Source organism: Castor canadensis, chromosome 13 (assembly GCF_047511655.1).
Source record: "Castor canadensis chromosome 13, mCasCan1.hap1v2, whole genome shotgun sequence".
Classification (NCBI taxonomy): Eukaryota; Metazoa; Chordata; class Mammalia; order Rodentia; family Castoridae; genus Castor; species Castor canadensis.
In genome coordinates, this window is record NC_133398.1 from 9953119 (window position 1) to 9981088 (window position 27970).

The following is a 27970-nucleotide window of genomic DNA, read 5'->3' on the forward strand; positions in this document are numbered from 1 at the left end:
CTTAGTTCCATGGTGCATTAGCTGTCTGCCTTTGGGCAAGTTTGCTAACTTTTCTGTGTCTAAGGTTTTTCAATCTGTAAAATGGGGATCAAAACAGTAACTATCATAATAGGGTTATTTTGAGGGTTATATGAATAAATTCATGTAAAAAGGATAGAACAGTTCTACCTTTGGGAGTAAGTTAAGGTTAGCTGATGTCATTGCTTTTTGCTTCTGGGCTTCCACAGTCAACTGTGGCAAATGAGTAAGATCTTATGTCATGTACTAATTTGTCCTCAATCACTTCTCTATTACCACTTCTCTCAGGGGTGTGTGTGTGTGTGTCTGTGTGTGTATTTTACTATCTTGTACTTTATATTTTTCTATAAATCATTGCAAATAAACTTTGGGAGTGTATATGTGTACATAAAGTTATTATTAAATATTGAATTCAGACTCCATATTTATCAAAATCAACTAAAATGATTCCCACGTTTAGGGCATCTTCTAAATTACCATATCAGGTTACATGATTATTAATGAACACAATTGGGTGTGTAAAGTGGTGATAGTATTCAAATTACACCTGAAGTCACTGTTAGTACATAGTAGAAACTTGGTATTTGTTGAGCATCTCTTTTTATAAGGAGATTCACCTAGTACATAAAAATGACTGCATCATTTTGGAACATCTCTTACTATCCTCCCACTCAGCATGGATGTCCTAATTGCTTCCATTTATAGTAAAACAAGTCTTTATGCTTTAAAGAACATGGAGTTAAAAAGTGGAAGAAAGAGGCTGGGACTTGGCTGAGTGGTATAGCATTCCCTTAGCATGCATGAGACTTTGGGTTCCATCTCCATCACTATAAAAAAAAAAAAGAAAAGAAAAAATCTGTAAAAGTAGAACATCTTAGAGGGGCAAATATTATTGTTTATCTGATAGTGTAAAGGTATATAAAAATGACTACTTCAGAGAGTTCAGAATTGGTTACACCCAGGAAGGCATTCAAGACCCGAAGAGAGAGCATTTGTAAAAGTGGATAGCAGCATTTCTTATTTTTTCAGTGTTAGAAATTGAACAGTAGAACAGTGTTTCTAACCCATGTTCTTTGAAGCATCAGTATGTTTTAGTGTTTTTTGAGAAAAAAAATGTTTAGGGACTAAGTATGTTTGGGTTACATTATGTTACTAGATGTCCCATTCTTGAAGAGTCATAGTACGCATGAGTAATTTAGAAACTTTGAGGGGAAAAGAAAAACCCTATTTAATCTAGTGTTTATTAGGCTTCTAAAAAAGCTTAAAAGTTTAAAAGCTGCTAAAATATACGTAGCATAAAATTTTATCATATTACTCATTTTAACTTACAGTTCATTGATATTAAGTATATGCACATTGTCTTGCAGCCATCACCACCATTCATCTCCATAACTTTTCCATCTACAGAGACTGAAATGTAGTCACCAACACCTCCCCATTCCTTACTACCTCCAGCCCATGGTGACCACCATGCTTCTTCCAATCTCTGAGTTAGACTATGTAGTTACTCCATACAATACTTGTCCTTTTGTGATTGGCTTATTTCACTTAGCATTATGTCCTTAAGGTTCATCCATATTGAAGCAGCATATACCAGAATTCCCTACATTTGAAGGCTGAATGAATGTGGATATATATATATATATATATATATATATATATCTCCACATACATATATACACATATATACACATATATACACATTTAATGCTTATATATAAAGTATATATTTTATTTATATATACTATATTATGTATTATATATTGCATTACATGTACTATATATTATATAGTATGTATTTTATATATTATGTGTGTTTTGTATTCTATAGTATATAGTATTACATATATGTGTACACACACACACACACACACCCATGAATAGTAGAACTGGGGTTCCAACCCAGGACCTTGTGCGTACTAGGCAAGTGCTCTACCACTGAGCTTCATCTCAACACTTAGGCTGAATAATAGTGTATTCTATGTATGTTCCACATTTTGTTTATCCATTCTCTTCTGTGTATTCTTAATCACTATATAGTATTCCATTGTATGAATGTGGTACAGTGTATGCACTACTGATGGATGTTTAGATTGTTTTCAGATTTTCAGTAAACATTACAAAACAATTCTGAGATAAACATTTTTGCAATTATCTCCTTAGACCAAATCCCACAAGTGAGATTACTCAGAAGGTGTTCATGTTTTAACTTTTGTGTGTGGTACTGGGATTTAAACTCAAGGCTTTGCACTTGATAGACAGGCAGGCGGTCTCTCACTTGAGCCACTCTCCAGCCCCGTTTTATTTTTGATAAATATTATCAAATTGCTCTCCAAAAAGTCTGTTTTCACTCCTTCCTATTGTGCATGAGTGCCCATTTTTCTGAACCCTTGCCAGTATTAGTTTTTTAGAAATTCTTTTGCTCTTTGCACATCTGAACAGAGAAGATAACTTATTTCCCTCTGTATTTTGAATTCTTTGTTTTAGAAATCAAATGATATTTAGCTGCTCTTCAGGAGATTTAAAAAATATTCTTTGGGTTCTGAAAAGTAGTGTTGGAACAAGCTGATAGTGTCTCAAGGTGACAATTCTGAAGGGCACATTAAAGAGAAGCTCTTGTATCTGCATTAATAAAAAAAAAAGGCAACTCTTTCTTTATAATCACATACCTGACATGTTCATATATGACTTTTCTTGACAACAAATGTAAATGTGGATAGTCATTGGAAGTTGGACAGCAGCATGTTTTGAATTTCTGCCATGTGTAACATTCTTGGTTGCTAGGAGGGGCATGGTGTTATGGCCCTGTCCTTGTAGAACTTACAGTCTAAATCTTCAAGAACACTTAACAGGAGGTAGAAGGTGAAAGATACGACAGCACATTGCCCAAGCCAGTTCTGTGGGAGTCCCTATCAGTACTGGTATTGAATAAGTATTTGTTGAATGAATCATACAGATTCTTCAGTGTATGAAGTAATAGTATTTTAATAGAGAAGATACCTGCTGATGTTGGGGTGTTTTGAGGCCTTACCTGTAAGGATAACATTGGAAGTTGATGAGTGCCTTTCAAGGGTATTTTCCCAGTCCTTTTTCTTTTATAATTCATGATGGAACTGATTCATTTAGCTGAAAAAGATTTTATTGAGGATCCTTCAATGTAGTTTTGTTTTGTTCTTTGGCACTTGACCTTTTGGTGTCAAAATGCTCATTAAATAGGTGGTGGCTTATTGAAACCCTTGGTTTTGCTGGGGAGAATTAGTCAATGTGAAAGTAGATGGATCTGCCCCGCTGCTAGCAGATAGTTACCTTCCTTTCAGGGAGGAAGGACAGCTCACTGTGATTGCCTCAGAACAGTGTTTGCAGCTCTGTGATCTGTGTTGTGAGCCTGTGACAAAGATGCTCATTGCAGGTAATTCTAGGGGTAGTGTATACAATTCTTCATGTTTACAAAAAGTGTTTTATTTTTACATGTGAAATCTTAGTGCTCCCTTTCCATAATCTACTTTTTAAGATTAATATACTTAATACATGAACACTTCTAAGGCCAAATATGTCAGAAATTTGACACTTAATTCTGTGGTATTAGGGGAGGTAGTAGGTCTACATTATGATGTAAACTTTTCATTCAGGGAAGCCTTACTCACCTTTGCATTTCTCATTAGCTTCAGAGTAAAAGGAGTAGCTAGTGAATATTAGACTTAAAGGAAAAAAGCAAATATTAATGTAATTTACTTAATTAGCAAAGCTCCCCAGTTAAACGTCATTTCAATCTCAGTATTTTAAGACCCACTAGTATTTTAAGATTCCACTGATGGCAGTGGAATGATATATTACCAGACAAAAATTTTAAAAACCTCAGTCAGCTGTAATGATTTATTAACTAGACTTCCCCTTATGTTCCATCTTTAGAAGAAACAAATGACAAGAAAGTTTGGTGTTATCAGGATGGAACTCAGGGTCTTGCACATGCTAGGCAAGAGGCTTACTCTGAACTACATTCCCAGCCCCAGTTATTTCTGAAAAATAAACTGAAGTACAAAGTGTTGGGGACATGGCTCAAGTGGTAGAGCACCTGCCTAAGCAAGTAGAAGGTCCTAAGTTCAAACCCCAGCATTGGCCCCCCCACATATTTTTTTTTTATTACCATCGCCATCATTTATAGCAGCCTATAGTTTACTTACGTGCCAACTACTGGAATTACCACCTGTATATCCTCTCATTCCCAGAATCTCCCTCTTATAAGTGGAGGACAAAAAGTAAGGGTCAAAAAGGTTTAAGTATTTTTACCAAGATCACATAGCTATCAAGTGACAAGGTTAGGATTTGAACCCAGTTCTGTCTCTATGACCTCATTCCTAACCACTCTTCTATAATGTTTTCTTTGCTGACTATTCCCATTTAGCTGAGGAGGTACCATCTAGTTTCTAGAGTGAACTTCATTACAAGCTTTAACAGGATTGAGGAAGTAGTTCTTATAATTAGGTTTCTAAAATAAGTTAATCTTGTAGCAAGTCAATTTTGATTAATAAGTTATTTTTAAGCATAATACTATCTAAAAATCAAAATAAAGTATGTTTATTGAGGAAAATTAGTTTGGTGGTACACTTTTGTAAAATTCCTAGTAACTCAGAAAACTTTGTGTTGCCCTTTTAAGCACTTCACAACCAAGTGACAGGAGGGGAAATGTAAACTGGATGAAACACAGCTTCATACTTTCATATATCATGTGAGGAAGATACAACTTGTTTCCTCAAAGACCTCATAAGATAATGAAGAGACTATATGGGAGTGAAGGGAGAAAGCAAAGAGAAGTTATTAACAGTAGTGATGTGCTTTGAGTAGCCTGATGAAGGAGTTACCCTTATTTGTTTTGCAAGAGAGCAAGTCTTCCTCTCTGATACCGTGGAGACTTCATTGACTAGTGATGTAGCCCTAGTGCTTATAAGGATTTCCTTTCAGCTTAGACTTAATCCTTTTAAGCTCCTTGGTACAGGGATAAATGTTGATTTTTCAAGGTAGCATATTACTACATTGAATTTGTTTGAAAAATGATTCAGTCATTTTCTGCCTTATTCTTAAATATTGCTGTGTACATCATGTTTCTAGGTAGGTGAGCTCGTGAAACAATATGAAGAGGAGAAAATAGCCTTTTAAGGAAATTGGCCCAGAGAAAGGATGGCCTTCTTGGACAATCCAACTATCATTCTAGCTCATATTCGACAGTCACATGTGACCAGTGATGACACGGGAATGTGTGAGATGGTTCTCATTGATCATGATGTTGACCTAGAGAAGATTCATCCTCCTTCAATGCCTGGAGACAGTGGGTCAGAAATTCAGGGAAGCAATGGTGAGACTCAGGGCTATGTGTATGCCCAGTCAGTCGATATTACCTCAAGTTGGGACTTTGGTATTAGAAGACGCTCAAACACAGGTAAACATTGTCTTCTAGTCATGTCTTCTGAGCTTTAAATTAGTGAACAGTCTGTGGAATAATACGTAATGCAGGAATAGGTTCAATGGGGGAAGTTCTGTGTTTTAATAGGAACATGAATATGTCAGGGTAAGAGGGAGTTTGAGGAACATCTGCATCTCTGAAAGTGAATGGAGAGCCTCTGGAATGAAGTTATTAGATTGAAGTAGCTAGAAAAGGAACAGGTGGAAAAATGGGTAGTAGAAATATGTTGAATATTTTCTTTCTAAAAAGTCATCATGTAGAAAGGGAAGTGGACCTGTTCTGAGTGTCTTTCCAGAGCAACATTAGTCCCAGTAGGTAGAGTACCTGAAGGCAGACATAATGAAGAACCTTTAGCACAGAGAGCTGACACCTTAGCAGTGCAGGCTTCTGCCCTAGCACAGTTCTTGTTCCAGGAGGAATTGGGGAGAGCTGAGCATTTGTTAGGCTTGGTTTGTAGTAGGAATCCCACCCATGTCCAGTGTGAGATTGAAAAACTGCCCCTGTTGATTCTTCACCTTTATTTTCTTAAGTTGATCACTATCCTTTGATCTTTGGTTTAATCTTTATTTTTTAAAAGCTTATCATTGCCCATTTTCCAGCTTATATGTTTTGGTAGCTTTTCAAGGGGAATGTGATGAACCAAGGCTTTTACTTAGATACATTATTTGGAATAGGTGTTGTAGCTCTTATATGACAGAGTATTCTAGGAGATAATTTTTTTCCTTAGATCATTAGAAACTATAATGTCCAGATCAGCATCCGTAACCTGCTAACCCCCAGGAAAGGTAGTGACAAGAGATGTAGTTCAGCAGTGAAAATAGTCACATATTTATTTTCCTGGTTCAAGTGTGAAATGTACGTAAAGGAGTATTGCAGATAAAGCTGGGTACAATTTACAGTGAAAGCCACTTTAGGTTTTGGTTCAGAGTTCAGCACTTCTGAAAAAAGAATAATTCACCCTCATGATGAAAATAATTAATAGCATTTCTTAGTATCTAAAGGAACTTTTATCAAAATAGGGTTTAAGTGAAGGTTTGAGTATAATTTAGAACCATTGGTTCTCAGTTCTCTAGTTGAAACTGACTTCCTTGCAAGTTATTGAGATGATATCTTATATGACAGGTTGAATGGATTTCAGTAAAGAATGCTGCTAAATTGAGAGTTTTATGATTGTATTACTTTGGCTGTACCCTTCACATTATTAATTATAATTGAATGTATTTTTCTTCAATGGGATTTCGTTAGATATAGTGACATTGTCAGAATGCCTTTACCAGCATAGTTTCACTTTCTGGCAAGATTATTTTCAGTGTTTCCCTAACACAATGCCACTACAAGAGTATATGATTTCCTACGTTGAAAGTGGTTGAAAACAAAGTATGTCTTATTTATTTTCCATTAGTAATATGCCCAAATAGAATGTCAAAAATTAGCAAGAGAAAATGAATTTCAAGAGATGGCATCAATTCTGACTTTTTTCCATTGTGATGTCTGTATGCAGCAATTGATTGGTGCCAATGCTATTTCTTTAAAGGGTCAGTTCATTAATTTTTGAAGGTTCATCAGTCAGTGGCAATATAATCACAAATGTGTAATTTTGGGTAACTGTTGGAGTTGGGATTTCTGTACATAGCACTTAGTTGCTAATAATTAATTGAGATTGTGGGTCGTCCTTGGGAGCAAGGAATTTACTTTTTGCTCCTTTCAGCATATCTTAAAAATTTTGAAAAGAAAAATTGTTCTTTTTAAGATTTGACTGTTACAAAGATACAAATCATTTATTTTACTACCTATAAACTGTTTCAGCCCACTGAAGAAAAGCTATGCTAATTTATATAGCTTTGACATTTTATAATTTTCATGATTTTTAGATAAAGGATTTTATATTTAAAACTTTAATAGTCTAGTCTGAGTTCATTTATCTTTAATTTTTGAAATGGGTCGAGTAATTCATAACAGTAATTTTATTCCTGTAATGTAATATTCACTTCAGTTCATTTGTGCATTAAAATTCCTTTAAGACCGTTATTAATGATTTATATAATGAAATGTCATATTAATCACAGAAGTTTTCACATTTTATTATTCTCTTCCATGTTAATACTATCTTTATGATCTCTATTAATGTTTTATATCCTCTAATTTCAATTATAAATCAAGAATATTTTCATGTTTTTGTTGGTATTTGCTTTTCACGGGTGCCACCTTTAAAATTTTATGACTTTTTCCCTACATATGCAATATAAAGCATCTTTATTCATATAAAGGTAGTTAATTATGTCTTTGTTTATAGTAAACTTTCATTGACAAACTTATAGTTATAATATTTCTTTTCAAGCTCAAAGATTAGAACGACTCCGAAAAGAGAGACAAAACCAGATCAAATGCAAAAATATTCAGTGGAAAGAAAGAAATTCTAAGCAATCAGGTAAATGGAAATAATTTTAATTCTTAATTTGAGATTTATATATTTATCTTATATTATTATATAAAAACTTATTTTTAAATCATCCTTTTAAATCTTCTGGGTAAAAACTTCTTGTGTTTTAAGTTTTGAGCTCTTTCACTTGTGTTCCTTGGCCCTCTGAAGCTGTGTGTTCTTTAGGTCTTGTGTTTTTTGGCCACTGTTCACTCTGGGTCACAGGGAATGATTTGTACATGAGACATTTCATACAAACTGTCATGTCAGTTCTTAGGGCCAAGGGTTATTCTGTGATTTTTTTGGATGAGTCTCTGGGTTATAGATTGCTATTTGCAGATCTACCCCAGACTTTCCCTTGCCTCATACAATCCTTTTTGCATATGTAGTAATTCTTTAGCTTGAAGTTGCTGATACTATTAGCATTTTCTGTATGTGTTTATGTGTTATATATATATATGTACACACACATAATATAAAAAGGCTGACCATCTGTATTTTTCAGTGCTTCTGTCTCAAAAAGAGAAGACTTAAAAAATTTTGAAAAGTAAAATGGTATTAAAATATTTTATAATGCTTATAACATGTATCCTAGTCTTTCTCTTTTATTCTCCTTTAAAAGAAATGTCTTCAGTCTAACTTCTATTCCTCCTAGCACCTCCCAGTATTACTTTGGCATATAATAGGTGCCTAATAAATCTTTGTTGACTGTTTCCATTACTACACAATAATTATAAGAATAGCAATATGAGTAGTTATTATATTAACAGCAGCACCTGCTTAAGTGCTTGCTAGATACTTTACATGCATCACTTCTAATGCAATGATAGGTATTGCTACTGCTGTTTACAAATGAGACAAAAACTCAGAGAGATTTGACTAACTTGCTAATGTTCTATAACTAGACAGTATTAGTGTGATAGTGCCATGTTTTGTATCCACCTCTGTCTTCATACAAAGGCATCCCTTTGTGCTAACCCACACTATTAGTGCTTCTTGCTTTCTCTTATTATTATTGTAACTTCTGTTGTCCTCACTAGGTATGATTTTCTTTCTTTCTTTTTTTGACTGAACTGGGGCTTCATACTTGCTAGGCAGGTGCTCTACCACTTGAGCCACTACATCACCTCCAAGGTATGATTTCTTAATGATTGCTTCTAAATGATGGCTCTGTGCTCAGCATTCCCATTTGCAAGTCAGGTATGGTGGCACACTTCTATGATCCTAGCACTTGAGAGACTGGGGTTAGGAGGACCTTGGATCTTAAGTTTGAGGCTAGCTTAGGCTACATAAGGAGACCCTGTTTCAAAATAAATAATTAAATAAATAAATAAACAAACAAACTAACTAAAAATAAAAACAAAACAAAGGAATTCCCATTTGGTTCTTTTTCTACCTTATACCTCATTCTATTATTTCCTGTAGTTCTTGAATGTCTCTTTAGTTTTGTTTTAAAAATCTCACTGGGCTGCCTCTTCTGTTGGCATGAAAATACTTCTCTCCATTTTATTTAACACTGACTAAAAGCACTATCTCATTCATCTTTTCTTCTTTCTTTAAGTTTTCTGTGTATCTTAATGGAGTTTCTATTAATCTCCTTATAATGAAGTCAGCCAGTTTATCTAAGCCCCTTTGTCTTCCCTGGCTGTTCCTTTTTTGCCTTTTACACTTTCATATCTTAAAAATTATAAATAAATACATGACAACTAGAGCACCTCAACTGTAAGTGTAGTAATCTTGTTTACAATGTGAGAAGTAAGTTCTTCAGCTTGAATTTTGATTTATCTAATAAGGAACAGGATTTCTGCTTACTCTTCTTCCACTTATTCCTTAAAGTTGCACCTGTTTTAGTTCTGTCAGTGTTTTATAGAATGCCTCTGAGTTTTATAGAATGCCCCTGTGCATTCTATAATAGTCACCCTTTTGCTTTCATTTGCAACCATACTGTCGTTTGCATATGTATATTTCTCTCTCCCTAAGCTTGTTTTCTTCTTTTTTCTGTCTCTCACAGATTTCAATAATTGACCCCATCATCTTCTTTTTTTCTGTCCATACTTTGAAATGTTGACTCTGATTCTGGCCAGATCAGCAGCCTGGCTAGTGGTCATTCTTGATGGTTAGAGTGAACCTCATCAATGTACGAAGGAATGTCTTGAATTTTTCCTTAGGTTGGGTTCCATCATTAAGCCATAGCTTAGCACTCTGGGTATCCTGAAGCATGCCAGGGAAGTAGAGTCAGGAGTCCACTAAGCATTTATTGTTTGCACACATCTCTGAAACACATGCTGTCCTTGGCATGAAATGCCATGTCTAAATCTTTCTGATCTTGGGAATTTTGGATAGGTAATCATTTATTCACTCTGTCATTCTTTTTCTGCTTTTCATATTTTGTTAAAACCCTTTCATCTGTTTTTCTTTGTTGTATTTCATTCCCCACTAGAAGTGTCAGTATTATAACACTGGTGAGCTCCATTGGAATGCTCTTTTTCCATAATTATCCCATCTAAATCAAGTCAGTCCTTTAAGATACAGTGTCAATGTGGCCTTTTCATAGAGAAATTAATAGAGCCCATCTGATCCATAGCTGAAGTTCTTTATGAACTTACTGATCCATGTTCCATGAGACCACAGGATAAGTGAACTATTTAGGATAAGGTCCTTTTAGTATTTCCGTAACTAAAATTGTATGGATAAATGTGAAGATGCTGTACTCAGATGACTGTTCTGTCAGGAATAATGCCATTTTAAATTTTATTGTTTTAAGATGATATTGGAGGACTTGGGATATAACTTAGTGGACCCTGGGTTCAATCTCCAGTAGCAACAAAAATGAAAATGGTGGGCTGGCAGAGTGGCTCAAGTGGTAGAGCCTGCCTAGCAAATGCAAGGCCCTGAGTTTAAACCCAGTACTGCTAAAAAAAAAAAAAAAAAAAAAACAAAACAAAAAACGTTTTGAAAAAAATGTTTTATTTTTTTACAAGATTGGTTATCACCCTTGTTCACTGAGTCTTTTAAAAAGTATTTCTTCTTAACTTCTGTGTGCCTAGTAATTCTGTGCTAAGTACTTGGAAGAATACATGATCCTGTCCTCAAGAAGTATGAAGTCTAATTGGAGGACAAGACTTTTTATGAATGAAGTGATAAAACTCAAATAACAATGCAGTTTATATGAGTTATTAGTATTCCTGAAGTTTTGTTTATATAACTTCTACTTGTTTCTTAAAATAATGATTTCTATATACAGTGGCTGTATATAAATGAGAAATGTATCCCAAAGTATGTGTTTAATGACATTCTTTGTTTCTAGCCTTACCTGTGATGAAGTAGGTGGGGGAGGTAGGGGGGGGTCCACAAATCTTTATTTTTCAAAAGTACCCTGAGTAAATGGGATGAGTAACCAGCTCTGGGGTATAGAATGCACTAGCTACTAAGTTTCTTTTATCCTTATGCAAGCCCAGTAAATTAGCTGTTAATATTTCTATATTATAATGGGTGAGAAAATTAGAACTCAGAGGCTAAGTAGCTTTTCACAAGTAGTAAGTGGCAAAGCCAAATTTATTTGCCTGGCTAGTCTGACCCAAAGACTTGAGTCTGTCTATTCTGTTCCATTCCCTCCCACACTCCAGGCAGAAGGGAGCTGCTCCTGAAGCTTTGGGTATCAAGGGGTCCCGTGTTACCTTGTTTCTTTCCTTCTCTGTCATGTATGGCGATGGTTCAGGAAAGTTTTCAAATCTCTATATTAAAAAATCAAATATATATATATATATATTTATATATATATCACAAAAAATCTGAAAAAATATACAAATTATAATAAGTTACTAGTAATCTTATATCCAAAGGCAACTTTTAACATTTTGATATATTTATTACAGGTTTCATTTATATATGTGGTTTTATAGATATATATATATATATTTTTTTTAAACAGTACTGTAATTACACAGGATGTCTTTGTATCATTTTACACAGGACTAGTTCATAAGTACAGTTTTGCAGTTGTCTCCACATAGATTCTGCACTGTTACATTTCTTATTGCTGGATGTTTTGTATTGCCGTTGTAAAGAGCACCTTCCCTGTAACTTTATTGCTGGTTTTCTGTAAAGAAATCTATTGTTTTGTATGTTTGTTTTGAATTAGGTCTTCACTGAACCCTTATCAGTTGTACTATGAAGTCTCATCTTCCTAAATGTTATAGTACATTCTTTCTCATAAATTTTATTATTAAATTTCTTGGCTGTTTTTTAAATTTTGTGTTTGTTGGAGTCTTCAGCTGTTTGTTTTGGTTGCTATCTTCACATGCAAATAACAAAAAGCTCCTGTTGAGGGAGAAGTTAAAGAGGCAGAGCTGTTGGCTTTGAGGCTGGGGCTGTAGCTTAGTTGGGCAGAGTGCTCACACCGAAAAAAGTGACTATGCCACCAGGAGGAAGGGCTCGCACGACCTCCCCATCTTGTCTCAGCTTTGTGCCCATCTGCTGTATCTTTCCTCTCCCCTCTTTGCTGTCCCCACACAGAACTTTTCCACTTCTTGCTTCAGAGTTATTCACTCAACACATTTTTTTTTCAACACTGGACTTGAACTCAGGGCCGCAACCTTGAGCCACTCCACCAGCCCTTTTTTTTTTTTTTTCCTGTGTGTGAAGGGTTTTCAACATGGGGTCTCACAAACCATTTGCCTGGGCTGGCTTCAAACTGCCATTCTCCTGATCTCTGCCTCCTGAATAGCTAGGATTACAAGCATGAGCCACTGGTGCCCAGCCAAATTTTTCTTATTCATAAATAAAAAGTTATGCAATAAACAGTGAACAAGACAAAGCCCTTGCCCTTATGGAGGCATAGTAGGGGAAGATAGACAGTAAGCAAACAGAGTATGTCAGAATGGAACAAGTTACTGGGCTTGTTTCATTTATTCATTTTACAATCTGTCCCTTCTAGATTGTTTTTAAGCAAATTGCAGCTATCATAATAACTTCATGCTTAAATAATTATGTATTTCTAATACAACAAACTGAAGTGCCACCACTCCCCCAAAATTCTTTAATATTTAATCTTGTTTTTATATTGTTTTAAATTCTTTGTGTTATTTTAATTATTAAGAAATAAGCAAATTTTTTGTTGTCATTTTGTATGTGTGGTATTGGTGATAGAACCCAGGGTTTCTCATATGGTAGGCAAGTGCTCTACCATTGAGCTATATCCTCAACCCCCAAAAATGACTATTTATTATTATTTTTAATTAAAGAAGCTATTACTTTTATAATAAATTATTATAAAGAAATTGTTTCTTTAATATAATTGAGAATTAAAGAAATTTGGAATACATATTATGAAGAACTTATTTCTTTTAATATTATCAAGTATTTAATCATTGTTCACATTTCCCTAATAATCTTAAGTTTTTTCCTTTTCTTTTTTCTAGATTGGTTTGTTCAGGTTTGGATCTAAGGTCCACATCTTACTTTTGGTTAATGTCTCATTTCTTTTTTAATTTGTAGGACTCTTTCAGTTTTTTTTTCCTTTTAATTTATTTGTTGAAGAAACTGGGTTATTTATCCTCTATAATTTCTAACATTCTGGATTTTGAAAATTTTATTTTGATAGTCTCATTTAATATGCTTATCTAGCTATTCTTTATAAACTGGCATTTAGATCTAAAAGCTGGCTCAGATTGTTTAGTCTTTGGTAAGAATATTTTTTGCATGTTCTGTACTTCATATTATATCACATCAGGAAACATGAAATGTCTCCTTTTTTGTGAAGCTAAGATTCAAGGTGGGATCTGGTGTTTTCTATCCATCATTAGGTTACTCCCAGCAGCTTTTTTCCCCTCATCATTTTAATGGCCATTGATGGGCATTACCTTGGGCATAGCCTCTGTTTCATTAGAGGCTGTAAAATAGTTACTTCTAATTTTATTAGTCACTAACTGATAAAATTCTTCATTCATTAACTAGATTTCTGGTAAAGAACTTTTTCCAATGTATTACTCGGTTATCTTCAAATAGTCTTTATAAGAAAGGCAGGATAAGTGCTTGTTTTTTTTTTTCCCTTTTGTCAACAGTTTTCAGAACTATGAGTTATTCCCTAGCATACTATGAAGATGACCAGTGAAGGAATTTTCCTTTGTATCATTATGAACTAATGTTTTGTTTTTAAGCATAATAGGTATTTTTCAGTTCATTCAGTCATTATTCTTTTTGATGTTAAATTGTACCTTTGTGTAATGAATCCCTTCATAATTAGCTTGTAGATTTTGTTTTAACACCACCAATAATCTTTCTTAGCTTCCTTGCTTATATGTATGACAAAATGTTCCAGGCTTATCATATATCTGTCTCCTTTCCCAAATCTGGAATCAGCCATTTCTCTTTTTTTTTTTTTTTTTAAAGTGGTAGATGTCACTCAGAGACTACAACCTGAGTTCTAGTGATGCTCACTGAGTTTGATTTTTCCTTGTATCCCTTTTTAGTGGGATAAAGCAGGGAAAAATTTTTTAAAAGAGGAAATATGTTTGTGAGCTTTTGATTTTTTTTTTTTTTTTTTTTTGGCAGAACTTGGCTTTGAACTCAGGGCTTTGCATTTGCAAAGCAGGTGTTTTGTTTTTTTTTATTTTTAGGTAAGATCTTACTATGTAGCTCAGGCTGGCCTCTAACTTTTCATTCTCCTACCTCTCCCTTCCAAGTGCTGGGATTATAGGTGTGCACCATCATGCCTGGCTAAAATATTTACTGTTTCGATTTTATGTTTATGTATTTTTTCTTTCATGCTGAAAATCTTGGTTCTAGAATAGAAGTACCAGCATCCTTATTAGCAATATGATTACTAAAAACTCTTTAAGGGTTTTTGTTTTTTATTTTTGTCCTTTGAATATATATCATTAGGGGAATGTGCAAATTGTTGTGAGATAAAGTTACTTAATGTCTCTTTATAGTTAAATGGCCAATTCAGCTAAATGACAATCTCATTTATTTCATTTTGCTCTTGTTTTTAGAGATTGCACTTTTAGTTTGGTAACTGTAGAGGCAGTTCTGATCTTTTATAGGATCTGTTGATGGGTAGAACATAGGACAGAGAAAAGTCAGGAGAACTCCCAAGTTTTTGGTAAACAGTATTAAGTTACTAGTAATTGAGAAGGGAAGGGTGGGTAATTGAGAAGGTAATTGTGGGAAGGGTGGGTTTGGGGGAAGATCAAGAGTTTAGGTTTGGACATGTAAAGTCTGAGATACCTAGTGGACCTCCAAGTGGAGGTGTCAAATAGAAACTTCAATATGTGGGCCTGTGATACTCAGAGTATTTAGAGCCAGAAGTAATTATGTGGGAGTCACCAGTATATAGAGGATATTTATTTAGGTTTTCTCTTTTAATTTTTAATTCAATTTTTTCAAGGTGTACTTTACATATAGTAAAGCAGATATTAAATGTACAGTTCCATTACTTTTGACAAACATGTATGCCTATCTAACTATCATTCCAATCTAGTATAGAGCCTTTCTTTCACTTCCCTCCCCCCTAGAAGTTCCCTTTCTATTTCCCATAGGCAACCATTGTTCTAGTTTATGTCACCACAATTTAGTTTCTCTTCTTGTGTATGGTACCTAAAAACATAAGGCTGTAGAAGATCACTAGGGTTGTGAATGTAGAGAGAGAAAAGAAGAGGCCAACACTGGGCCCTGGGGAATGTCAGTGTCTTAAGGATCAGAAGGGGAGCTGAGGAGCAGTAGCCTGAGACACAGGAGAGGAGCCAGATTGAGTGGAACTCTGGGAAGTCAGTGAGAAAGGTGTTTAAAAATGAGAGAACTATGAACCTTGCCCAACAATGCCAAGAGATCTACAAAGTGAGGATTAGAAACTGATCCATAGGCTTAGCAGCAAGGGATCATTGGTAACCTCAATGATTGGTAACTCTACTTTGGTAGAGTGGTGTGATCTGAGTGCCTGATTGGAGTGGACTTCAGTGAAAGGGATGAGAGGAACTGGACAGAAGAATATTGGTCACCATCTCCACGCCTATTCAACATAGTACTGGAATTCCTAGCCAGAGCAATTAGGCAAGAAGAAGGAATAAAAGGAATACAAATAGGTAAAGAAACTGTCAAAATATCCCTATTTGCAGACAACATGATCCTATACCTTAAAGACCCAAAAAACTCTACTCAGAAGCTTCTAAACATCATCAATAGCTATAGCAAGGTAGCAGGATATAAAATCAACATAGAAAAATCATTAGCATTTCTATACACTAACAATGAGCAAAATGAAAAAGAATGTATGAAAACAATTCCATTTACAATAGCCTCAAAACAAATCAATACCTAGGTGTAAACCTAACAAAAGATGTGAATGACCTCTACAAGGAAAACTATACACTTCTAAAGAAAGAGACTGAGGAAGACTATAGAAAGTGGAGAGATCTCCCATGCTCATGGATTGGTAGAATCAACATAGTAAAAATGTCTATACTCCCAAAAGTAATCTACATGTTTAATGCAATTCCCATCAAAATTCCAATGACATTCATTAAAGATGTTGAAAAATCTGTGAAATTTATATGGAAACACAAGAGGCTACGAATAGCCAAGGCAATACTCAGTCAAAAGAACAATGCAGGAGGTATCACAATACCTGACTTCAAACTGTATTACAAAGCAATAACAATAAAAACAGCATGGTACTGGCACAAAAACAGACATGAAGACCAGTGGAACAGAATAGAGGACCCAGATATGAAGCCACACAACTATAACCAACTTATCTTTGACAAAGGAGCTAAAAATATACGATGGAGAAATAGCAGCCTCTTCAACAAAAACTGCTGGGAAAACTGGTTAGCAGTCTGCAAAGAACTGAAACTAGATCCATGTATATCACCCTATACCAAGATTAACTCAAAATGGATCAAGGATCTTAATATCAGACCACAAACTCTTAAGTTGATACAGGAAAGAGTAGGAAATACTCTGGAGTTAGTAGGTATAGGTAAGAACTTTCTCAATGAAACCCCAGCAGCACAGCAACTAAGAGATAATATAGATAAATGGGACCTCATAAAACTAAAAAGCTTCTGTTCATCAAAAGAAATGGTCTCTAAACTGAAGAGAACACCCACAGAGTGGGAGAAAATATTTGCCAATTATACATCAGACAAAGGACTGATAACCAGAATATATAGGGAACTTAAAAAACTAAATTCTCCCAAAACTAATGAACCAATAAAGAAATGGGCAAGTGAACTAAACAGAACTTTCTCAAAAGAAGAAATTCAAATGGCCAAAAAACACATGAAAAAATGCTCACCATCTCTAGCAATAAAGGAAATGCAAATTAAAACCACACTAAGATTCCACCTCACCCCTGTTAGAATAGCCATCATTAGCAACACCACCAACAACAGGTGTTGGCGAGGATGCGGGGAAAAAGGAACCCTTTTACACTGTTGGTGGGAATGTAGACTAGTCCAACCACTCTGGAAAAAAATTTGGAGGCTACTTAAAAAGCTAGACATGGATCTACCATTTGATCCAGTAATACCTCTCTTGGGGATATACCCAAAAGACTGTTACTCCAGAGGCACCTGCACACCCATGTTTATTGCGGCACTATTCACAATAGCCAAGTTATGGAAACAGCCAAGATGCCCCAGCACTGACGAATGGATTAAGAAAACGTGGTATCTATACACAATGGAATTTTATGCAGCCATGAAGAAGAACGAAATGTTATCATTTGCTGGTAAATGGATGGAATTGGAGAACATCATTCTGAGTGAGGTTAGCCTGGCCCAAAAGACCAAAAATCTTATGTTCTCCCTCATATGTGGACATTAGATCAAGGGTAAACACAGCAAGGGGATTGGACTATGAGCACATGATAAAAGCGAGAGCACACAAGGGAGGGGTGAGGATAGGTAAGACACCTAAAAAATTAGCTAGCATTTGTTGCCCTCAACGCAGAGAAACTAAAGCAGATACCTTAAAAGCAACTGAGGCCAATAGGAAAAGGGGAACAGGTACTAAGTTAGTTCAAGAAGAATTAACATAGAAGGTAACACCCACGCACAGGAAATCAATGTGAGTCAATGCCCTGTATAGCTATCCTTATCTCAACCAGCAAAAACCCTTGTTCCTTCCTATTATAGCTTATACTCTCTCTACAACAAAATTAGAAATAAGGGCAAAATAGTTTCTGCTGGGTATTGAGTGAGGGGAGAGGGAGGGGGCGGAGTGGGTGGTAAGGGAGGGGTGGGGGAGAAATGAACCAACCTTGTATGCACATATGAATAATAAAAGAAAAAGGAAAAAAAAAAAAGAATATTGGTCACCATTTTGAGGAACCAGAGAACTGAAAGAGAGGGAGGGAGTAGGGGATAGAGAGAGGTGTTTTTGTTTAATGATCAATGTTTCAGTATGCTTTTTGGCTGCTGTGAAATAATCTTGTAAGAGGTAAAATTGACAGGGGAAGAGAGAGAGAAGAGAATTGCTGGAGTGATGTCCTTTAGTTGGCAAAGTGGACGGGATCTCATGTGCAAGGGAGGGGCAGACCTGAGAAAGAAGCTCAGACATGGTAACTGGAGCAAAGGCAGGGAGATAAGCAGATGAGAGTGAGCAAAAGTTCTCCTAGATTGTTTCCATTTCCTTATGATACAAGAAGCAAGGAGAGAAAGAGAGAGGAAGGTGTCTGAGGTTGAGAATTAGTTTGAGATGGAAGAGTTAATATGTCATCTCCTCCTATCTCACCCTCCTGTAACTGAAGTTACACAGCTGTACCTCAGTTTTTTCATGGAGCCACTAGTAACTTTATCTCATAGACTCTTGTGAGCACAAGGTGAGAAAACATGTAGCATTTTTCATGACCCCCTAGTCAGCTTTAATAAAGGATCATTCCATTCTCAAGTGTAGCCATAAAATTAATAGATTACATATAGAAAGGTACTTGTGATATTGGAAATCTCACTTTAATTGTGATGTCAAAGCTATTCAAATGTGAATTTAATATGTTGCATAAATGTGCTTATATGTTCAGAATCTGGAATTGAATAGTCAGGTATCATATTTTAAAAAAGAATTAGGGGCTCAAGTGATAAGAGCACCTGCCTAGCAAGCATGAAGCCCTGAGTTCAAACCCCCGTACCACCAAAAAAATAAAAAAGAGATGTAGTAGCTCCCTCCCCCATCCACAGTTTTGTTTTCCATGATTTCAGTTACCCATGGTCAACCTTGATCTGAAAATATTAAATGGAAAATTCTAGAAATGAATGATCTGTAAGTTTTAAATAACTTTTATTATAGGATATTCTAATAATTATTTATTAGTCAATGTTACTAATTTATAAATTAAACTATTGTAGATATGTGTAGGAAAAATCATAATATAATATACCACCTGACTTTTGGAGATACATTTTGAGAACTACGTCATTAGGCAATTTTTTTGTTGCTGACAATACAATTATAGAATGTGCTTAAGATGGCTGTGACATCACTAGATGACATAACCGTATGGAAACACCATAATATATGTGGGCTGTCTTTGGCAATCTTGTTAGGCAGTGCATGATGTATAAACCTATGGTGCTCTCTGTGGTTTCAGGCACCCACTTAGGCTCTTGGAACCTATTCCCTGCAGATGGGAAGAGGCACTTTAACTTTTTCTGATTCACTGCCACTTTACAGAGACTCATTTGATAAACTTGCCTCACCAGTCCATTAAAAATTTTGGTTAGTTTTAGTTACATTTTTATAGTGGCTTTTTTTGTGTGTGTGTGCATGTATGTGTGTGCAACACTGGGGGTTGAACTCAGGGCCTCCTGCTTCCTAGGCAGGTATTCTACAGCTTGAGGTGCTTTGCCAGCCCTAGTTATATTTTTAAAAAGTTGTAAGTGTGTCAGAGTTCTTTTGATCTGTCTTTGTTTAATTTGACTATGTTCAAGAGTGGAATGGGTTGAATCTGTTCCTTGAAGATTTTAAAATCTCAGATTGATTTATTTTAGAAGTTTAAATATGTATAGTTTTTAATTTTCACAAAATGAAAAGGTATAATGACCCCTGTGAACTTATCTATGTACTATCTTGAGCGATAATTCAGATTAATTTAGAGAATTAAATGATTTTTGAGAAGATGTGGAACTAACTTGTCTTGATTCACTAATGAGTAAGAGGTGGAGCTTTAATAATAAATTAATCTGAATCCCTTCAATCATTTTTTTGTGACAATCATTTTATTCATTCATTCATGCAACAAAATTGAGTGTCTGATTTGTTCATTAGTGACTAATGGCCAAAAACTCTGTTGATTGTGAATCCTAGCCCTGTGTTCTTACATAGCAACAAATCCCAGGGCCAGAGGAAATATTTTAAACATCCCACATTGACATAATTCTAGAATCCACTTCCTAAGCGCTTTTGTTATGAGGAGTAAATGACCCAAAAAAATAAATAAATAAAAAGGAGTAAATGATACAGTGACTTTCATAATGAATGTTAACGACTGTTATTTCTCTTATTCCTAATCATAATCTTTTCTTTTTTTGCCGGACTGGAGTTTGAACTCAGAGCCTCATGCTTGCTAGGCAGGTGCTCTGCCACTTGAACCACTCTGCCAGCCCTTTTTTGTATTCAGTATTTACCAGATAGGGTCTTAAGAACAATTTGCCTGGGCCGGCCTGGAGCCTTCATCCTCCTGATCTCTGTCTCCTGAGTGAGTAGGATTGCAGATGTGAGCCACCGCTCCCGGCTGCCTTATCATCTTTATCAGTCAGATTTTGTGCTGCATGCCATTGGAGCTTGATGGGATGAAGATGTGGGTCTCAGTCTTAAAAATCTAGAATCCCAAATCACATTGTACTAGAGCCATGAGAGATCATTGAGATTTTCTAGTTTGACAAGCCCAGAGAGGTAGCTGGTAGTGGCAATACTGGGCCAAAGCTCTGGTGCCCTAGCTGCAAATACTTTTCTTATAGGATGATGGATCTGAAGCTATGCCTTACCCTTCCCCCTTCCTAATCACTAGTCCTTCTAAATTGATGGCCTGATCTACATGTTTTTCAGTGCTCTGCCCTTTCAGTGCACAAACATTGAAGTATATGTGAAGGTTTCTACACACATCAGACCTGAACATGACTCTAGATACTCCCTCTTTAAGATTCTAAGGCAGACTTTTTAGGGAAGGTGGGCAAGCTGACTCTTATGTGTGTAATCATGAAGATATTTTTATCTTCCTCTTCTGTCTCAGCCCAGGAGTTAAAGTCACTGTTTGAAAAAAAATCCCTCAAAGTAAAGCCTCCAAGTTCTGGAAAGCAGTCCATATTATCTGTACGCCTGGAGCAGTGCCCTCTGCAGCTGAATAACCCCTTTAATGAGTATTCCAAATTTGATGGCAAGGTGAGTAAAAACCTGAGACTTTGTCTCTTTCTCTCTCTTTTTTTTTTTTTTGGTGAGACTGGGGTTTGAATTCAGGGCTTTTGGTTGTAAAGCAGGTATTCTACAGCTTGAGCCACATCTTTAAAACTTTATCTCTTTAAATAGAACTGCAATTGAGTGGAGTTGTTTTTGTTATTATTATTAGATTTAGAGTTTCAAAAGTGCCTCAGTAATTATAGAATGTCAGTCACATTTTCTAAGACCGTAGACACCAAAAGTTAAGAATTTGGGGGCTGGTGGAGTGGCACAAGCAGAAGAGCACTTTCCTAGCAAGCATGAGACCTGAGTTCAAACCTCACTACTGCCAAAAATTTAAAAAAAAAAAAAAGTAAAGAATTTGGAGACTATGTTGTTTTCACAGTAATGTATTTGGGAGGATTAAAACAAAACAGTCCTGAGATACTTCTTATTCTTTCTCTGTCTTTCCCTGTACTTACAGATATCTCAGTACTGTTTTAATCCTTCAAATACATATGTACACACACACACACACACACACACACACATATATAAATATATATTTTAGAGGAGGAATGTGTTTATTTACCTGTTTTATCTCCTAATTATGCTTGAATGTTTGCACTTGTTGGATTATGATTAACGAAGGTATAATTGTGTTGTGAAAGACTTGAAAGTGGCTCTGTCTTGTTTATATAACTGCAGAAATCATTGAGGTTTGAGCTTCCTTTCAGACTTCTAAGCTATTCTTTTGCATTTCAGTCTTTCATTGCAGGGGTATCTTGTTTAATACTTGCTGTGGAGGATGACTTTATTTTTTTTCTTGCTTTTTCTAATAATTTGCTGTTAGAAAATTAAAGTACATTTATTTTCCTTTTAGAAAAATGGCCACTGTTTCAGGTAGAACCTGGTTCCACCTGCAGCACCCCTCTCCCGATTCTCTGCTGCTCCATACCTCTGTGTTAAGCTGAGCGGGGCCTTTTATAGGAGACAGTAACAGTTGATTTTTATATCTATTACCATTATGTTTGCCCCCTGGCAGTGGTATGGGGGTGCTAAGTGATAGCTTATTGCCTGGAGGGGTTGTGTAATTTATCTTATTTCTTATTTCAGCACCATTGCAATTAATAAGCATACAGCTCTTTGCATTCTTCTTATTCACATGCTAGTTCTGTCAATTGTCATTTTTGAGCAAAGAGACGTTTTCTCTTTGAAACATTTTACCTCAGACAATTCAATCAGTTTGTGTAGGGTGAACTCAGCATGTGTGGCCATCTGCAGGTGAGGTTGTTGATGTTTTGGGGGAAGAACAAGAACTAGAAACAAATACGTAAATAACACGAATATCCTAATATGTTCAGGGGTTTCCTCTAGAAAACATCTGAAAGTACATTTAGTAATTCATTTATGGATTGAATTGCTGCGATGCTTCTCTTTAGCCTGTCTGTGCTAACTTATCCTGTACAGTAGAAAGTAGGGAAAAGATACAGGTTCCCAGGAGACTAGAATGTCAGCCTCAGGAAAATGGTGGGTTGGACTGCAAAGGGTTTAAAAATATGTATATAATTGACTCATTTAGGTAAGTGAGAAGTTATTTTTGGGATTAGGATTCATAGGTGGGATTTATTTGCTTGCATTGCCTGATACAATCTCATTATTTAAGGATATAATTGCTAGAATAATTAATATGTGATAATGCTTTCATGCCAAGGAAGTAGCTCAGACCTTTTAAAATACTGCATTCTAGAATTTCCTTTATACCATTAGGCTGCATTTGAATTTGTCAGAAGGTTGTGAACTCTGTTTTATATAGATAGCTATCTTCTGAAGTGCCAGGGAAATCTATCTATCTATCTATCTATCTATCTATCTATCTATATATTTTAAATGTAAGCTGTTTCCTCAGTCTCATAGGAATTATTTTTGTTAGATGTGTGTTTACACTTAAGATTCTCTGCTTTTGTCGTAGCAGGTCTTTTTGTAATCTGCCAAGGATGTGAGAGCATTGAGCAGTCACCATTCATTACACATTGATTAAGAAAGATTCATATATTGATAAGTCTGTCTTATGATACGATGCTATTTTATTATTATCCTACATATTACAATTGCTAAAATACAATTAAACCCTTGTTCTCATCTATTATTTAATATTGATGCATTTGGCACATATGTAATGAAAGCAGCTAATATTTGAAGGATATTGTACTATACATATTAAATTAGTCTTTATCTTTGTGAAATGCATCAATATGATATTCAATGACATCTCAATGATTAAGAGAGAATTATACTTGAGTCAAGATTTTTTGTAACCTAGAAATTAAAATGACTATTCAAATAACACCTCAAAATGATCAAATTAGCATTTTGTGATTGCATAATAATGGGATTGTAGTAGTTATAGCAGCACTGTAGCTGCCTCTAGAGTTAAGATCATGTCAACCCCTTGATAATAAAGCCTTTTCTGTGCTAGTCGACTTTAATAATTTCCTGATTGATTCTTCTCATAAATCATCTGACATTCAGCACTAAATTTTTGTTACTGTTGTAACTTAAAATTATTTTATTTTTATTCAGCTCATATTTAAGAAATGAAATGAGTGTCCTGTTTTAATGATTCACTGTGTTGTCATTGAAATGCCATGCTTTTTGCCTCACATGTAAGGATTTTCCATTTAATTTAATATCCCCTCTTTATCTATCTACCTATCTATCTATCTATGCAAAGATTTGTTAAAGCCGCTAAAATATGTAGTTTTTTCCCTCCAAATATCCACAATGCTTTTCTTGGGAATAATGCTTGCCTTATTTACATAATTAACTGAGTTGCTTAGGTCTCTTGGGTAAATGGTACATAATTGGGGAGAGAAGGGGATAGGGAAGAGTTTGGGGTCTAATTAAATATACTAAAAAACTACTTAATTATGTATTTCCTCAAGAGACAAGCTGCTGTAAAATCCTTCTTAAGATTCAACTGTGTTGAAGAAAGGATTTGTTTTTCGTGCAGAACAACAATTGTATTGTAGTTAAGCAAGCACATCTAGTGTCCTTAGCAATTTGTGCAAACTGGGTTGTTGGTTTTAGTGAGTCCATGAGTCAGCATCTTTTAGCTTTTGTGCTATATTAAAGCAGATATTTTCAAGTAATTTTTTATTCCTATACCTGGTTTATAATTTGTAATTTTTTCCCCCCCAGAGCTGGGGTTTGAAGTCAGGACCTCATACTTGCTAGGCAGGCCCTCTAACACGTGCATCACTCCACCAGCCCTTTTTCTGTGTTGAATATTTACGAGATAGGGTCTTGCAAAGTATTTGCCCAGGCTGGCTTCAAGTATCTTAATGATTGCTGCCTTCCAAGTAGTTAGGATTATAGGTGTGAGCCACCAGTGCCCAACTAATTTATAAAAATTGTTATTGTGGTTATTTTTAGAGCATGAAATTGAGAGGAAACAGCTGTACTTAGGCCTATAATTTGTTGTAGTTATGATAAATTTTGGTCAGGTTTATTATGATGCTTATATTACATTTTTGGCAAATTGATGATGCCATCTGTAACTTGTTTTGGATCTATAGGTTAAAGTCTGTTTACTGATCATTTGAAAAAAGTTCAAGACAGTCTGCAAGGGGATTTTAGGGGATCCTTTGTCAGATAAGGCAAAATCAGGCTCAGCATCTTCCTTAAATTCTTTGGCACTGATGAGAAAGGACCTGATAGCCTCATGAATGAAATGAAACCTCTATTCCAGAGAATGAGATGTCAGAAAACTTCTTGCCCCAGTCCTTCTAATTTCACTATTTGTGGAAAATGTTGGTTGTGCTTGGAGTTGCTTTGAGGTAATGAGGGAATGGTCTCAGCTGTGAACATGTGTCACTGGTGTAAGGGCCCTGGAGTATGTGGATTGTCTGCTCTGTTTCTCAGGATTTATTTATTCATTCATTCATTCATCTATCTATCATGCTGAAAATTGAACCCAGGGCCTCACACATGCTATACCACTGAGCTGCATCCCAGCCCACATGTTATGTTTTAAGAAGTGATCTAACTCTTGCTCTTCCATGCCTTATCCCTTACTTGAGAAGCTTTTGCTACTATATCATCACTATTCTGCTCAAACTGAATTTGCAGATATCATCATCATTAGACCATCAGAAATGTAAGTACCCATTTCCTGTAGGCATACTTTCTCAGAGATGCATTGATTATAAGTTATGTCATATTAATCATTTTTTTTTTTCCCACCTCTCAGACCTTGTTTCTTGACTTCTGGAAAAAGGTGGCGTCACTAGGCTGATGAGACCCTCAGTAATGCTAGGATAAGCACCCAGCATAATGAAATGTCCTGTAATTTAATAGTGCAGTTAGTAAACTGACTTACTCCATAGTAAGACCTCAGTTTGCATACATTTACAGAATGCCCTCAGGTTAGCCAGTTAACCTCCTGAGCTTGCTGGGAGTTCAGGAAATACTATCCCAAAATATGTTATCTTGCTATACTAATTATCATAAGCTGAAGGAATTTGAGAAGTAGCAGGAAAGACTCTTGATAGTCCTCTGCCCTTCTCCCCTGAAGCAGGCCACAAGGCCTTCCCTTCATGTGAAGGGTATTTTCCCTATACTTGGAAGAGAAGAACCTCCTTATTTCCAGAGGTGGGGGGATGCTGAGGAATTTTAATTGTGCTGGCCTGCTAAGCTTTTCCCAGTTGACTACACTTTCCTCATACCTTTTGAGGAAAATGTATCATATTTTCTGACTACTTTCTACTGTCATACCTAGAGTGAAAAAAACACCCAGGTTTAATTGTTTCTTGGGGTCTTCTTTCCTTATGAAGCCTCTGTATCATGCAAAATTTATATTAAATAAATTTAGATGTTTTTTCTGTGTTTTATTATTTCTTGTTACAGATGCCCTAGCCAACAACTTAGCTGGGTAGAAGGAAAAGATGCTTTTTGTCCCCTACAAGCTCCAGTTCTCATGCAGAATGAAATTATGATAGTGTGTCTTCTTCCTGAGGATTAAAAGAGATGAGGCTTGTTTAGCAGGACATGTACGTAGCACATAGGAAGCACTCAACAAATACCCTACTTCTGCTTTGTCTCTTTCTGAAGGGAGAGGGAACATAGTGACAATTTCTCCTCTGTGTGATCTATTAGGTTGTTGACAGGATTGAGACAGAGGAACTTGGATTTTAGAATAGCATCCCTAAACAAGATATACTGCAGACTCAGTGAAAGTGGGCTGTCTGCAAAAAGCATAGGAAGATTAACAGGAAATATATAGGAAGGTAAATAATTATCTATTTATTCATTTTTGGGCAATGGCTATTTTTTACATAGGTAGTTGGATATTGTAATTTCTTGGCAGTTTAATAAAATGTTAAATATCTTACCTTCTTGACTACTTTCTTAAGTAAAAGGGAAATGTTTGCCTTGACAAGTACTTTAAAAAGCAGAACCAGTTCTGGTTCATATAGACAACTGTGACTTTGATTGTGTTAACTTGTTAGAAAGTAACTACTTCTCTGTTAGAAACTGTTTTAATAGGGAAACTGCAGAGCGCATGGGGGAAGGGATAATTCATGAGTGCTAATTGCTTGGCTGTTAATTTTCATAAGTGTTGATAGAAGCAGTTCCTTAAATTAAACTTTGTTTAAAATGTATCAGGGGAAATATTCCACAATGTCGAGCCTGAAGTGAAAATTAATATGAATGCTGTGGCAATTAACACATACTGGTTAATAGCTTTTAGCAGCATTTTGGGATGATAGTCCTTAAATACATTTTTTGCATGCTGCTCTTGTTTCAGCATTGTTCCAGTGTATGTCTGGATAATTATGAACAAATGTTTTCTACAATCATTGCCTTAAATAGCTCTCTTCAAAGAAAGTCACTTGAAACTTTGCAGAAAAGCATGAAGCCATGAAGAAATGTTGCAAACTTAGAAAAGGTCAGCAAATTAAAATTATGTTTAAAAAAATGCCCTCTGAGAACAGTGCTCCTCATCCAAACTTGGAAAATTTGCTGTTATCATGGGAATGGTCCCTTCTAATATGTTAAGCTTCTTTAGCTTAGAAATGCTTTCCAAAAATTTATACCCTGGGCTTTTTAATGTTGGCTGTGTTTCCTTCCCTCCAACATTTTGTTTATTGCTGCCTGAGCTGAGGCAGTGGCCTTGAGCCTAAGGGCCTTCTGACTTTCCTTCTCCTCTCCCTCCACCTGCCCAAGTAGTCCTACTCTCCCTCTCCCACCCCCAAAGAAGGTGGCTGAGAATGAAGTTGGCTGCCTAATAGTGTCTGTGTGTGTGTCTGTCTCTCTGTCTCTCTCTGTCTCTCTCCTCTCCCTCCCTCCTTTTCTGTCCCTCCCTCTCTGCCTCCCTCCTTCCCTCCTCCTTTAATAAGAGTTCTCCTGGGGTTCACAAGTACCCAATAATGAGACAAATCCAGGGTGATTATGTGTTTTGAATTAGGAGCTGTCTTACTCCTCAATTGACTTTTTTTTTTTTAACATACATTTTTAAAGAAGAATAAGGTACTAACATATTAGCAGTTACTCTTGGCTACTTAACTTTGTGAGTATATTTTGCTAGCCTTCCTTTCCATAGATGAGTTTTTGTTAGTCTATTCCTAAAAGAAGATATAAGATATTCACTACCCTTTTTATACTTTATGGTATACTAACAGAAGGATCAAACCATTAAAGAC

General features: G+C 35.7%; 1 protein-coding gene across 10 annotated transcripts in view; it reads left to right on the forward strand.

Moving 5' to 3' along the window:
- The window catches only part of Mapkap1 (MAPK associated protein 1), a 236359-nt gene that overhangs the window by 21702 nt on the left and 186687 nt on the right, over positions 1–27970 (forward strand). For 5 of the 10 annotated variants that reach the window (XM_074053192.1, XM_074053193.1, XM_074053191.1 and 2 more), the window contains exons 2-4: positions 5125–5452; positions 7815–7904; positions 21124–21272. In XM_074053192.1, coding sequence (XP_073909293.1) covers positions 5194–5452; positions 7815–7904; positions 21124–21272 — 498 coding nt within the window. In that variant the 5' untranslated portion in view covers positions 5125–5193. Of the gene's footprint in view, positions 1–5124; positions 5453–7814; positions 7905–20433; positions 20590–21123; positions 21273–26174; positions 26318–26423; positions 26555–27075; positions 27217–27970 lie in introns of those variants that run through there. The other 5 variants (XM_074053197.1, XM_074053200.1, XM_074053198.1 and 2 more) reach the window with 5 other exon arrangements.